Genomic DNA, 15,374 nt, shown 5'->3' on the forward strand with positions numbered 1-15,374 from the left:
ATGTTCATAATATCTTTAGTTTTGTATCTCTTATGTTGTACAAGAAGTTAGCAGACATCTGCCAAGCTTGCATTTTTTCTGCTCAGTAATATAGCTGCCAAAAAAATCTAGTAACTGTGGAATACCGTTTTCTATATTTACATCAAAATGTAAGGCTGTAGAAACCTTAACTGAGACGTTTACCCCTTGTCAAAGCCTGAATATGCAGCTGTGGGAAGCTTTAATGTTGAAAGCACTTGGCCTCTGATTATAACTCTCAATACACAAACACGCACAAATTAATATTGTTATGGTCTGTAAAATCCTGTTCCATTTTGCCCACTAAGGTTCCAAGTTTTATTTTAACTCTAGACGTAGGAGATAATCCATGCAGGTAGAATGCCGGAGGTGGGGAAGGAGGAGAGGAAAGTAGGTGGTGAGCAGGTCTGTTACTTCATTGCTATTTAAAACATGGAATTATAGCATAAACCAAATTGGAGGAAATTTCTGGAGATCATCCAATCCAATTCCAATTTAAAGGTAACTTTACAGGTAGGTTCTGCACAACCTGTTCAGAACCTTGTCCCTTTAGCTTCTGACCAAGGATGGAGAATTCACAATCTCTCTGGCAACCTGCTCCTGTGTTTGATTCTCCTCAGTGAGGGGCTGCATCTTATGACTGTGGCATCTTGTCCTTTCTCTCTGTATCTTGGAGAAGAGTCTGGCTGTGCCTTCTCTGTTAACCCTCCATCAGGTAGTGGGGTGCTGCAATTACAGAGAGTTTGTCCCTAGCCTGTGCTGTTTCATGGACTTTCTCTGTATCAGGCGCAGTTCTATGCTGGCCTTCATGAGGCTTTTGTCAGTCCATTTTCTTAGGTTGTCAAAGTCCCTCAGAAATGCAGCTTTAGTATATAATACTTTTAATAGTAAATAATATTTTTTGTTGCCACAATTTTTTTTTAAATGGGACTTGAACACTTTCTGGGAGATTCATGTTTCATTATGCTTTTTTTATTCTTCATTCACTTTTATGCAAAAGAACATCAGAATTACTTTGGAATAGATGAAAATCTTGGACCTGTAGCAGTCAGCATCCGCAGGGAGAAGGTTGAAGATGCTAAGGAAAAAGAAGGATCTCAGTTCAACTATCGGATAGTTTTCAGGACAAGCGAGGTAATATTCTTTCAGTAATTCTGCAAAGGAATTGGAATGTTAACTTAGAATACTGGTTGTTTGTCTGTGGGTATGTTGCTAAATTGGAAAGTAAATCTGTTAATGGGAAAGGGATGTTTGCCTGGAACAAAGTTTTCTTCTTCCCTGCTATGTGATTTTTTTTTCTTTTTGAACAGGCATCCAAAAGGAGGTAAGTTGGCTGAAATTACATATTTCCAAGACTTAAACATAGGAGCAGATAATAAGAACTAAGCTGAAGATACGCTTTGATTAAGCTGCTAGATGTTACGGTTCTAATTGTAGGAATAGAAGATTAAGAAAAGAAAACAAGAGGGGAAAAATATGAAAGCTGATGCTACAACTTAAGTGTACTTTTTTGTATTCTGTTTCAGACTAATTTCTTAGAAGCTTTCTTCTCAGAGAAATGTTTTTACACACTTTATATAATTTGTGGAAGGAATATTTCAAGTCCCTGCAGAGGGGAAATGGAGAAGTGTCAAAGTCTTCTCCCTGGTAACCAATGATAAGATGCAAGGGAATAGCACAAAGCTGTGCTAGGGTGTTTCAGACTTAGATATTAGGAAAAATTTCCTTATCTTACCAGTGGTCAAACACTGGAACAGGCTTCCTAGCAAGGTGGTTGATGCCCCATGCATATCAGTGTTTCAAGAGGTGTTTGGATAATGCCCTCATCAATATGCTTTGACTTTTGCTTAGCCCTGAAGCGGTCAGGCAGTTGTACTCAATCTTTGTAGGTCCCTTCCAACTGAACTTTTTTATTCTATTCTATTAATATGTTAATAAGACAATTATTTTTATTTCTCTGGCAGAATAGCTTTTGTGATTGTTGTAGAAGGGCATTTCTCATAATTTTTATTTTAAGCCAATTAATGTCTGTTGCAAAACTAATTTCTGGTTTGTGACAGCAACTAGATTTAATTTGTATAAAAATACACAATGACACAATGTTAACTGTCCTTAGGACTGTTGCTTTTTATTGCTATTAGAACACAGGGAAGTGTTCTTGATGCCTCTTGGCTCATGTGCATTTACAAATAGATGTAGAATCATTTTTTTGAAGCTAGGTTTTTCCTTCATTGCCATAAAAAAGAGGCCTCTGTGTGAGAAGAGCAGTGGTTTAGCTGACTCACTACTAATAAACATCCCTTTTTGCCAAATCCAATGACAATAAAGCAGAATGGTTTAAAAAACATGTAGTTAAGGTAAATGAAGGTGCCATTAACTGTAGCTTACCTCATCTGTCCAACCTCACATTCAACTACTGTGTTTTCTAGGGTAGTATGGCATTAAAATTAATTTCTAGTTTTCCTGCTGTTTTGATTTTTTTTTTTTTTTTTTTTTGAAAAAAAACTTAGGAATTGGAGTAAGTTAATAATACCATCAGTGAATTTATTTAAACAAAAAACTTAGAAACATAGAATTGTCGAGGTTGGAGAAAAACCTCAAGATCACCAAGTCCAAGCATCAACCGGACCAACTGAGTCACATCATTAAAGCGTGACCCTTAATGCCAAACCTTCATATCTCTTAAAATATCTTCAGAGATCCTGTTTCAATACTTAACCAATTTCTCCATAAAGAAATTCTTCCTAATATCCAATCCAAACCCGCCTGGGTGCAACTTGAGACCGTTTCTTCATGTCCTGTTGCTTGTCACCTAAGAAAAGAGACTGACACACTCCTTTGCAGCCTCCTTTCTGATAGTTGTAGAGAGTGATGAGGTATTTCCTCAGCTTTCTTTTCTTCAGACTGAATGACCTCAGTTGCTCTTCATAAGTTTGGTTTTCTAATCACTTCACCAGCTTCACTGCTCTCCTTTACATGCACTTAACAAGTCTATTTTCTTGTAGTGGAGTGCCCAAAACTGAACACAGTATTTGAGGTGTGGTCTCACCAGTGTCACATACAAAAAGACAATAACTTCCATAGTCCTGTTGGCCACAAATACGTCACTGAGACAACAAGAGCCTGTGTCATTTTTAAAAGTCATTTTGTAATCTTTTTTACTGGTTTAAAAAATTGAAGATAGGGGTGTTTTTCTTCATATTCTGTATTCCATGCTTTTCATAAAACCTGGGTATCTTTAAAAGTCTTTGTAGTATTAGAATTAAAAATGTTTTGTACATTTATTGCAGCTTACTACACTTAGAGGAGCAATTTTAGAAGATGCTATACCATCCACTGCAAGGCATGGCACAGCAAGAGGTCTGCCTCTCAAAGAGGTACTAGAATATGTAATACCAGAGCTGAGCATTCAATGCCTGAGGCAGGCTTCCAACTCACCCAAAGTACCTGAACAGCTGCTTAAATTGGATGAACAAGGGGTATGTAGGATATGACTTTTATTTTAAGGACAATTATTTTTTTCATTTATTGGGAGGGGGGAATCTTAAATATTATGAAGGTAATATTGAAAAACATGGATCTCTAATGCAAATTAATCACTGCCTTGATTTTGCCAATATTTACTCAGTGTGTTTTCATAGACAAAATGAGATTTGAATTTCTAAACAAATTGTTTTTTAAATATATTGCAGCTTAAGAAAAATTATTAAGACTATAGTGATTCTCTTTATACGTGTGAGTGGGAGAAAGGTTATGACTAAACTTTTAATAGTCCACAGTCTTTTTTGTTCTTTACTGTGTACAACTGTTGAATGCAAATGAAAATACGTATAATATATTTTATTAATACTGCTTACAGGTAAGGAGGAAAAAGGATATAACATATTAAGTCCCTGCATATAAATCTCTGCATTTTTGTGTTGGTTTTTTTTTTTTTGAACACTAATTTTCTGATTAGTTTGCAGTAGTTTTAGTAGAATAGAATGCTTCTGGGTTCAAACAACTGAAATTGTGATTGAGACTATGTAATGAATTAACTGCACCAGCAACGAAATATTCATATGCTTTAAATATGGAGAGAAAAATGATAAGGTTTATTGGGTTCAATAAAGTAAATCTGCTTCATTAAAACTAGTAAGTAAATTCATAGCTTCTGAACAATTTGGAAGGATGGGTTTATTGAAGGCTTTTAGTTCAATTTTAGAAGCCATGCTTTATGTTCATTTAAAGTAAAGATTGTGTTTTCATTGCAAAAGTCAATATCTGTCTGTTGAGGTAGAATCAGCTGATCGATCCATTTGATTATAATGGTGATATAACTATTTTTTATGCTAATTCAGTTTCAAATGTAGTGATTGTGTCAAACATATTGGTGTCTACCAGAATTGTCTTCTCCTGTGACTGTAACAATTGCTTAAAACAAAGCAGAGGTAGACAGAGGAAGATTTCTTTTTTTGGGGGGTAGAATATTAAGCTAGTTTTGTATGTATGTTTTACTACTTATGTTCATTGGAGAACTTTTAATTGGAAATTAATTTTGTCCAATGTCTGTTTTTTCGTGTGTTTTTCAGTGTTTCTGGTAAAACAAAGGGAAATCATTAGCACTCTCCTCTGAATATAAGAGTTCCTAATCTCCTGTTGCTCTCTGTCTTTCCTCTCTGAGCACCAGAGTGAATTTAGGTTCATGTAATAAATAATAATTACTACTTAGAGAGGTTGGATTTTCTAGGCAGCATAGAGTACATCTTTATTTGACCTCAGTGGCATATTTCCCAAAACTCACTAAGCATTTCCCCAAAATTGGAAATGGAGATTGTCCAATGAACTGACCAGTATATTTTTAATCATTAACTCTTAATTTCGAGAAACAGCAGTACATAGCACTGAGTTTTATTCTGGGTGCTTGGTTCTGAAAAATTCAATCCTGTTATGAAATGGGCTGTCACCAAGCAAAATGTAATATTAATGTATCTTACATGCTGCTTATTGTGAGATAATTACTTGAATATAGAGAGAAAGCTGTGCATAGAAGTGGCATGAGATCCATTTATGCTTTTAATCCTCTTATGTACTTCATGCTTTCAGTTTATTAATCAACCAAATATAAAAAGAGTTACGCTTGGTAGCTGAAAGTGACAAGTGGCTGAAATGTCATGAATTTTAAAATGTGAATTGTGATCTAGAGGATTAATGCTATTACCAGAATGATAACCATTTTGAATAAAAGTGTATTAAATATTTGCATAGTTCTTCAGCAAACTGAAAACTGTGTCAGTTTTGTGAAACAGGTAGAGAAAGAAATGAGTAGTTTTCAGTGAAATCTAGTGTGGGTTGTAGAAGAAACATGTGGCTAAAACTCTATCCCTAAAATGACAGTAGAAAATAGATGGACATTAGATGGTTGACCTAATTTGAGAATGTAACTAATTCCAAGTTACTCTGGTATATGATGAACAGCATTAGGTTTGATTCTAAATTTACAGGAAAAGTCAACAACTTATCTACAACATAGGATTTTTTTTTCTCCGTTCTCCCCCCAGATTCCCCTCCATATTTCTGCTAATGGTTTATTGTATATGGTTTTTGATAGTTTTGTTTGTGTTTTTTTTTTTGTTTGTTTTGTTTTTTGTTTTTCACATCCCATTAGAAATGCTTGCTTTTCTCTAGACCAAAGTTTATAGAAAGCCCAAAGAAAAAAGGAACTTTGAGTGCAGGGATATTTAGTTGCTACTGAGGTTCCTTGCCAGAAAAACTCTAAAGTCTTCACGTTGTGTAAGTCATCAATTTGTTGTTGTTACACGATAAAGAATCTATACTGTACAAGAAGACAAGATGCCAGGATTCAGTAGTAAGTAATTCTGGCTAAACATGGTCAGTTTGAGTCAGGAGGGACTTCTATGCACACTTAATACAAATCGTATACTCCAGTAGCTAGATTAGACATTTTCTGATGTCTAATATTTCTAGTTTAGAAATCATGAAATCAGAGCCGTGTCTGAAATTCTTTCCTTAGACCTGTATAAGCATGCAGTGCTATTCCAAAACTGGCAAACTTAATTGATTTTAAATATTCTGATATTCTGACATTTTTCACATCAGTTAATGGCCCATATAAGGTGCTCCCAAGCCTCATTTACATACAACTCTCTTGGACATTGACTTTCTAAAGGTACCTTGATTTCTGTTTCTGCAAAGCCCTATTGATTCTGAGCTGAGTCACTTTGCTGAAGTCTGCGTATCTTGTGGATGTGAGTGCTCCTAGCACACAGTTGGAAATTCAAGTTATTTCAAGTGTGCTTGCCCCTGCTGTCTTGTTTAGGAATAGTGTTATGGGTAGAATCAACTTTGTGTGTAACTGTTGAGTGTTTGCAATACTTGTCCGTGAATTGAAAACTCAGGATTCATTCCTTCATGGGCTGGGCAGTATCACATCTTTACCATCTCCTAGTACAGTATTTTAACCAGGAAATGCTAGGGTGTTTGGAGAACAGGTATACTTCACTCCTGTTTGGAATTATACTGATACTTAAGATCTAATTCAAGAATCACTCATCTCCTTGGAAAGACTGAAGGAGTGGGACTGCCTATTTTTGAATGGAATATTTTGCCTAAGTGGTTCTCTAACTTGCTGTTCATTCACACTGTTAGTTGTTGCTGCTGTTGTTAATGGCTCAGTTAGTGCTTAACTTCTCCATTCCTCTGTTCTAGTGCAAAGTCAAGGAAATTAACTTAAATTCCCTGTGGTTTAAGTTAAGCTATTTGACACTGAGCTGGGATGGAGGTGGCAATGTGTTTACAATCATTTTAATTTTCTGCTGAAAGTGTTAAGTAACAGTGCTGTTTCCTATAATCTGAAGTTTATAAGAGCAGTTCTAGTTTCCTCCACAAAGTGTTCATGCTAGTTTTACACTGAATAAATAGTTTCCAGTGTGCGATTTGGAACATTTTATTAGATACCTAACTCTCCCCAGGCACTGTTTCAATATGGGGATCAGACAAGGAAGCATTCCAGATGACTATTACATATGCCAATCAAAATGAAATGACAAGAGCAAGCTGCGAGCAACCCTGCCCTTTCCCTCAGGTTAGGGGTCTGACTCAGGCACCTCTAGTGATTCTGTTTGTGGCCTTCAAAAAATCTTCGTTAATTTGGACATCTTCAGGATTTTTTATATGGTAGTAGTTGTGTTGGGTCTGTAAAACCACCACAGTAGTGCATGAAGGTAAATAATTAAACCAACAATGTTGCTGTTAAACCTTGAATTTTGTTAGAAACATTGAAAAGGGACTTTAAAAAGCAATAGCATCTTGAATACACAAAAGAATAGGTTAGAAAAATCAGTAAAGCTCTTATTCTTCCAGAAATGTTGAGGATTTGGATAGTGATTTTTTTTGTTTGTTTTAATTGATGCTTGGCAGATGCCTTATTTATACACAACTCTCCACTTCAAGTGGAGAAATGCAGCATTTATTGAAGTAGGAAGATTTAAAGATTATTTGAAGTTTGGAATTATATCTTTGACACTTCTTTCTTTCATTTATGTATATTTTCTTGACTCAATATTTGTGTTCTAGTCTTATAAATTTTCCTAGAAATTGCTGTGATAAAACATCAGTGTAGTAGCATGTCTGTGGAGTTTTACAATACACTTAGCACAGCTGACCGTGTTACATATTACTAACGTGAAGCAGACTGTTCTTGTCACCTTTGATCTAATGGGAATTATATTTATACAGTCTTTCACATTTTAGACACTAATCCCGAAATTTGATTAAGAGAAGTCTACAGCTAGAGAGCTGAGTAGCATGTATATAGACAAATGTGTTAAAGGAATCTTGTGTGACTGATGGTCTCTGTCAGTTTGTGAAGCTCTAATAGTTGTCAGTTAAGAATAATAGGGCTAATACATTCACATGGAGGTTCCCAGTTTGTCATTTTAAGTACGCAAAACAGCAAAGAAAACAAGACAATGCTCTGACTGAGAAATAATCATGTCTTTTTATATTGATATCCTAGAGTTGAGAGTCTAGTTTGTTTAAGAAAACTCTTAACTGAAATCAGATTTCTAGTTTGAAGTATGCTGTACTTTGGACAGCTTATGTTTACATATTAAAACCTTTGAAAATAGGGAATAATAGTTTTACAACAGACAATTTTATGGGGTGGACAAAGGATTTATTGAACAATAAAACAAATTATTGTTTGGAGACAGTTTTTACAATGTCTTGTTAGAAATAGGTTTTCTGAATGGCTGCTGTTATGTAATTAGAAAGTTTACAGAGCGGGAAGTTCACATACAGGGATCGGTTTGGCTCAATTTTTAAAGGTAGAAATAAAGGAAAATAAACTCACCTTGTTTTAATCTGAGAAAGAACACAAGTCCACAAAAATTACCAGTTAAAGTCCTCATACTATAATATGCAGTAGAGATTTTTCTTCTGTAGATAACTAAGTCAAAAGTCTTCAAGTACTGTCTTTAGCCATTTGGATAGTGTCAGTCCAGTTTTCTTTCAAGATTTGTATGTGGTGTTGTTTTTTTGTTTTGTTTTGTTTTTCATAGTGACTTCATTTCCCAAAACACTTAAATTTTCATTTTTCAATATTTTCTGCCAGACATTGTAACAGTGTCAATATTTTTTATTTATTCTAGTATTGATTTCCTTAGCATCTGTAATATTTCCTTCCTTCTACTTTTTTTTTTTTTTTAATTCCAGCTGAGTTTTCAACACAAGATTGGTATCCTTTACTGCAAAGCAGGCCAAAGCACAGAGGAAGAAATGTATAACAATGAGATGGCGGGACCAGCTTTTGAGGAGTTCCTTGATCTGCTGGGCCAAAGAGTACGGCTAAAGGGGTTTAGTAAATACAGGGCTCAGCTAGATAACAAAAGTAAGTTATGTTCCTGATCTATAGTAGAAATTACAATTCTCCATTTGATCTCTTACAAATCCTGTTTTGTGTTTTCATTGTCTTGACCTTGGGTTTTGATTAGTAATGTTATGTGGTAAATAAGGAAGATGAACATGTATCATGCCTCGTCTGAAAGGTTATTTACTTCCTTTGCGATATTAGTAGAACTGAAAATTAAAGCAATTTATTTAATTTGTTAAGATTATAATAACTATGATTTTTGCTGTATTTGAGAATTTCACAGCTACATTTTAACATCTTATTCTTACAATGGCAAAATAGAAGACAAGTAATTTGAAATCCGGAGTCAGGAAACGGGGACATTTTACTACTTTCACCTGAACTTCTTTGCTTCTGTTTAACCAACGTATATGTTGAGGTTTATATTTGAGTTGCAATCAAGTTTTCTCAGTTTTCTTTTCTCACACATGCACACATTCAAGTTTTATCACATAGACAACTTTTCTAATACATGCATAATAAGCATGTTAACCTTCTGTAACTGATAAACATTCATCTACCTTACCAATGTATTATTGCTATCCACTTCCTCAGGTCTCTCTGTTTCCCTAAGTAATATGGTTCAGCAGTGCAATAATGTGATTTATTTGTACAAACTGTTTTTGTTTTGCTGTTTTTTTGTAGCAAAAATAGGAACCGATATATTGTTGTTAACAAAGTCAACAACATGTTGACACATCTTGATTAGCATTGCTGTTTGTTGCTTTTAAATTCAACTTAACTCATTCTTTTAGCTTAATGTGGTTTTAACGGGATTTTGACAACCTGACAACTATATGTTGTGACTTACGGATATCTAGATGTTCATCTACTTTATTGTAACATGAGATTTTTTTAATATCCTTAATTTTTTACGGTTACTTGTCTATTACATCTAGAATATTTTTATCTACTGTAGATGGCTTGTGGGTAAAAAAAGATTTTTGTTAACCAAGTAGATTTTTAAGCTATTAAATCCTGTTACTTGTGTGCATTTTCTACCTGTCCTTATAATCAAATGGAAAAGTTGCTTGAGCCGTTAAAGGTAAGCTGCCAAGAAGGAAGGTTAGAGAGAAATACCTAAAGAAAATTAAGGGAAAATCTTTTCTTATAAGGGATCTTTTTGCCTTTCAGAGAGTCACAGAGATTATAGATAAGTTCCAAACTTCTCTGTTCTTCCTGCAACCTGTTCACCTGATCTAATTTGGTTATTAGGGATCTCTTGCATGTTTTTGCTATCTAGTCATCAGCCTTCATTTAACTGGAATACATCTGGATTTTTTTCTTTTTTGAAATAGTACACCTGACTGCCAGCCAGTGTTGTAGTCATAAAAGGATTATCCTTCTGTTATTAAACTGATACTGGCTAGGATGGGTTTTCACCTCCTGTATGCATTAGAAGAGAGACTGAATTCATATTAGAAACTTTGGGAAATGTCTAGTGTGTGTAGCTTGTGGTTAGTGGCCAGCCAATAAACTGTCCATAGGCCACTCTCCAGTGGCAAATGAGATACTCAGAGTTGGTGGAAAACTTCATACTTCTGCAATTAAGGGAGACAAGCTTTGGAACTTGAAAATCCTCATGTTCTCCATCTCTAGTAATGGTGGGAAATGGTAAAAAAAAAATAAATTTAATCCTATGTCAGACTGTTCTAGTTTATGACTTACAAAGTGGGAAAGCTGCAATTTTGTAACACTGCCAACGAGCTTGAGCACTACATTTGATTTTATTAAAGTTTTTGCCTCTTTGCTTAAATCCATACTTGTTTCACTTTAATAAATTCAGGCTTGATAGAGACGATTGCATCCTGTTTGAGTACAGAATAATAATTCACTTCTCTAAATAATATGTAGAAATATTAACACCCTACAGATGTCAGACTTTTGGGATGGGCTGACAAATAGGGATGAAAAATTCAAAAGGGCAAAGGATGTGTGGTTTTGCTTTTTCACCTAGAGCATGACCAAATATCACCTACTAATTTTGACATGTGAAAATATACTGATCTGTCAATAAGTTTGCTGTGCTTCAGTATGAGCAAATGTTATTGATTGGCACTGCCTACATACCATTCAGTAACATAATTTTAATATTCTAGTAATGCTGAATTCCGTTAATGATATTCGCCTATCATAATTTGTTTACACAGTTTGCAACAAGCAGTATGGAATTAAGAGAGTTCACAAATGTAGTCTTCAGTTTTATATTAAATATAAAATACTGACTTAATTATCATCTTTTTTTTTTGTTTTATACTCCTTTTTTAATATAAAGGCACAGCAAGTGTTACAGTGTGTCATAATTATAATTGGAGAATGCATTGATCTGACTGCCTGAAGGTTCAGAATAGTGCAATAATTTCATCTCTAGTAGCCACACTTTTGGTAGGCATAATGTTTCTGTAATATTTCTTGCTCAGTTTTGTAGGGCTTGCATTTATTAAGTTTTTCTGTTCACAAATGCTTGACTTGCTGTGTGTTGTGTTGTGTTTTTGTTTTGATTTGGTTTTGCTTGTCTATTTAATATTTTGATAAAGTGATCTATTCTTTATGGAATGTGGAATGTTGTGGTGGGCCGACCCTGGCTGGTCTGTAAGCCCCCAACCAGTTGCCCACTCACTTGCTCCCCAGTTGGGTGAGAGTGAGAATTGGAAAGGCAAAAGTGAGGAAAGACTCGTGGGCTGACATAAAGACAGTTTAATAAGTTATGGGGTTGGGGAATTCACAAAAAAAACTCAACCAATCAAAGAAAAAAAGCACCCAAGTAATGCACAGGCAGTCACTTGCACTTCCCAACAGCACACTGCTGCCCAGCCAGTCTCCGAGAAACAGCTGCTCTGGGAAAACAACCCCCACTCCAGTTTTACTGTAGAACGTGACATTATAGGGTATTGAATGTCATTTCAATTTGAGTCAGCTTTTTCACCTGTCCCCCCCCCCGAAACTCTTGCTTACACCTAGCCTACTCCCAGTGTGAGGGGGTAGACAGTGTGAGAACCAGAAGGCCTTGATGCTGCACAAGCACAGTTCAGCAATAGCTAACATTGATGTGTTATCAACACTGTTTTGTTCATATATAGAAAAAGCACCATATGGACTCCTATGAAGAAAATTAACTCCATCCTGTCTAGACCCACAACAGATGTGAAATAATTGGAATATTAACTATAAACTCTTCTCTGCCCATATTTAGTGCATTTTAAATATCATCCAATTCTGAATTCTTATATCAAAGAATGAGAAAATTCGAGGAAACTTTACTGATTTCATTACTATATAATTTGTTTATTATAGATTTTAAAGCATATCAATCAACTAGAAATGAGGAACTCAAATACTATTATTGGAACATTACAAACGAGAATATTAATGTTCAGTATTTGATTATGTTACTTCAAGTTTGTAAAGAGAGAAATAAACTGAAAGAAATTGAAGAAATGTTACAAATTTATCTATATACAATTAAGACAAATATTGGTGTTTCACTTTCATCTAGTAAACAATGCTTTTCTGAAAAAGGCTGAAATGCTTCCTATGAACATGAATTTATTTTGAAAAGTTAGCTGATTTTTCTCAAACTTTGTGAATTAAAACTAGTATTCAGAAAAGAACAAGGTGCAAAAGAAATGACAGTATAACAGTATGACAGGTATAACTTTTTTTCTAAAATGTTAGCAAAGAAATGTTTGTAGTAGCAACCATTCTGTAAATTCAGAGGGTCTTAGTAGGTGTTCCCTAAAACATCCGTTAAGTTAGAAAACTTTATCTTGTATAATGTAAGGGACTAAATTTCAAGCAAAAAACTTGCTAGCTCATTTCCAAATTCAGCATGCTAGATCATGTACTAGATCAAGTACTCCACTAAGTAGGATGTTGTATAAGAAAAACATGGATTTAAAGGTAAATAATCTACCTTTCTGAATCGCTATTTAAAGGGACTATTTTGTGCAACAGCTGTTCAAGATACTTTGACTTTATTTAATATCTAATTGCAAAATGAAAAAAAATCAGGGACTAGGGTTGCCAAGATCAATGTAGTTTAGGCAGATATGTATATTTTATAAAATAATTGATTTCCTCCTCCTATGTCTTTAAAACTCTTTCTGAATGGCATGGAAAAGTTATAATGGAATTAATTTCAACAAGGATTTTAAAATAGAGGAGTGCAGTAATGGCTGCTTTTGTTAGCAACATTTAAATATGCTCCCTATTTGTTATGAAACTATGAGTCATACACACAAATATTAATGAATTAATTTTAAGTTGTACAAATATAACTGATGAGGTCAATTGTAATACAAACATATTCAAAATTATAAACACCTAAATATTTTCAAATTTAGGGCTGTAGATATGCACTACAGTTACTACTGAATTTTACACCTAAGTGTATGTTTGTGTACTTTGAAAAGAAGAGCTAACACAGCCAGACAGTTTCTTTTTGGAATATTGTTGCTATTAAAATAAATAAATAAATGAACACCGTGAAAGAGCGCTGCAGGATGCTTTTTGCTGTGGAAGATATAAAATTATACACAAGAAATCAGTGAATATAAAAAGGGAAGAAAAACTGATAACTGCCTTGACTAAAACCTTGTTCCCAACCTCCTGCTTTGAAGTTAATTATTCTTACCTAAATAATCCAGACATATCAAAGAAAGTGGATAAAAAAATGTGTGGTAAACATTCTGAAATGAGAATTGCATTACTAAACTTCCAAAATAAAAAGTCATATCATAGATGAAGTGTGTTTTAACAATTTTTAAAAGATCTGATAATTCCCAATAAAATTATTTTTGTCTTATACTACAATGTATAATGTACGTATTTTATGTTTTTGAAATGTCTGATCTTCATTATGTGTTTTATTGTGAAATTTGAAGTAACACCGTGTCAGTATTTTATTTTGGGTGAAATACGGGATTAGTCCATTGTCTTTATTGACAATTAAAATAATGAGTATATGTATATATATAAATTATATAAAAATATACTTAAGTAGCTAAATGTTTGTTCATTTATTTTTTATTTCCATGATATATTAAGACCTAACAGTACTTGCCAATATATTCAAAATAAGGTCATCTCATAGACAGCTGTCTTTGGGCAACTTCTTTCAGGATCCATCTATGTTGTAATATGAAAGTAAAGAGATCTTTAGCTGATACAAACTGTTTTGTTCTGTTGAAAAAAAAAAAAAAAAGTTTAAATTCTATTATTAGATTTATATCATAGCATGCAAAGAGCATTGTCCTAAAAAGTAATATGAATGTTCTATTTTACTGACCGTCTTATGATTAAATTCATTTTCAGCTGATTCAACAGGAACTCATTCCCTTTATACTACTTATAAAGATTATGAGTTAATGTTTCATGTATCAACAATGCTTCCATACATGCCCAGTAACAGGCAACAGGTATGTTATTTTAACTTTTCAATTTTCAATATAATTTTACTTCAGAGGTGTTTGAGTTTTTATCTTTAAGTAATACTGTTTTTAAGCTGTATGTTTTTATATGACATTTGTCTTGTAATTGTGGATTTGCTTTTTTTTTTTTTTTTAATCATTTAATATATTAGAAAAATCGAAGGATTTTTATAATACATCTTTATAATTCATTAAGTTATTTCCATACCCTCCGTTTCATGGTGACATTACTCAGCATAGTTCCCCCATGGTCAATCAATTATTCTCAAATTGGATGGGATTTACACCCTATGTATGTTTTAAACATTGAATGGAATAAAACTTGAAAATAATCCTGTGGTTAAAATATGTATGCAATAAGACTTTTAAATGATTATACAAAATGTTATTGATCTTGAAGTTTTTTGTTAATGTATCAGCTTAGTATTAAATGGCTAGGTATATCCTTCAATGTGTCTGCTTGTGAAGACAGAAAACTGCAGTGTACTTAACTTTATTCATGGAGAACTCTTTCCTTGTTTGGTAATTCAAAGTATCTTGAAAGCATTAAGGATGGCTAAAAAATAGTACAGCAACCAAAAGTGTGCACCAGTAAGGTTATTCTGTCTTGCCTGTCTGAGATGTGTGACCAAATTAAAAAGTACAAGCACATTTGGCATAATATATCAATGGTAACACTTAACTTCAGAATCTTTCTGCGCTGCGACTGCATTTTTCTAGCCCTGCACATTAAAAAAAAAAAAAAAAAAAAAAAAAAAAAAAAAGGCAACCATAAAAAACTGTTGGATTTATTTGAATATTATCTCGTTGCAGTGCAAGATGTAAAGGCTTCAGTCATTTTGGAGTGTTATCATGAAATAAACATGCTATCTCATGTTCTTTGTGAAAGCATACAAAAGTTGTGGTTAGTGTTTGTTAAACCATATGATTTGCATCTTTTATATCAGTAGATCTCATGAGAAGAAAAGACGTGTCAAGGCAGTGACAAAAAGATTAAATTATTAAAATTCTTAACA

The 15,374-nt window shown here is 33.8% G+C and overlaps 1 protein-coding gene across 6 annotated transcripts in view; it reads left to right on the forward strand.

The window, feature by feature from the left end:
• SIPA1L2 (signal induced proliferation associated 1 like 2) overlaps positions 1 to 15,374 on the forward strand; it is a 135,993-nt gene that overhangs the window by 55,570 nt on the left and 65,049 nt on the right. For all 6 annotated transcript variants that reach the window (XM_032184245.1, XM_032184248.1, XM_032184249.1 and 3 more), the window contains 4 exons: positions 1,019 to 1,152; positions 3,309 to 3,497; positions 8,734 to 8,908; positions 14,243 to 14,346. In XM_032184245.1, coding sequence (XP_032040136.1) covers positions 1,019 to 1,152; positions 3,309 to 3,497; positions 8,734 to 8,908; positions 14,243 to 14,346 — 602 coding nt within the window. The remainder of the gene's footprint in view (positions 1 to 1,018; positions 1,153 to 3,308; positions 3,498 to 8,733; positions 8,909 to 14,242; positions 14,347 to 15,374) is intronic.

This window comes from Aythya fuligula, chromosome 3 (assembly GCF_009819795.1).
Source record: "Aythya fuligula isolate bAytFul2 chromosome 3, bAytFul2.pri, whole genome shotgun sequence".
In the NCBI taxonomy this organism is placed as follows: domain Eukaryota; kingdom Metazoa; phylum Chordata; class Aves; order Anseriformes; family Anatidae; genus Aythya; species Aythya fuligula.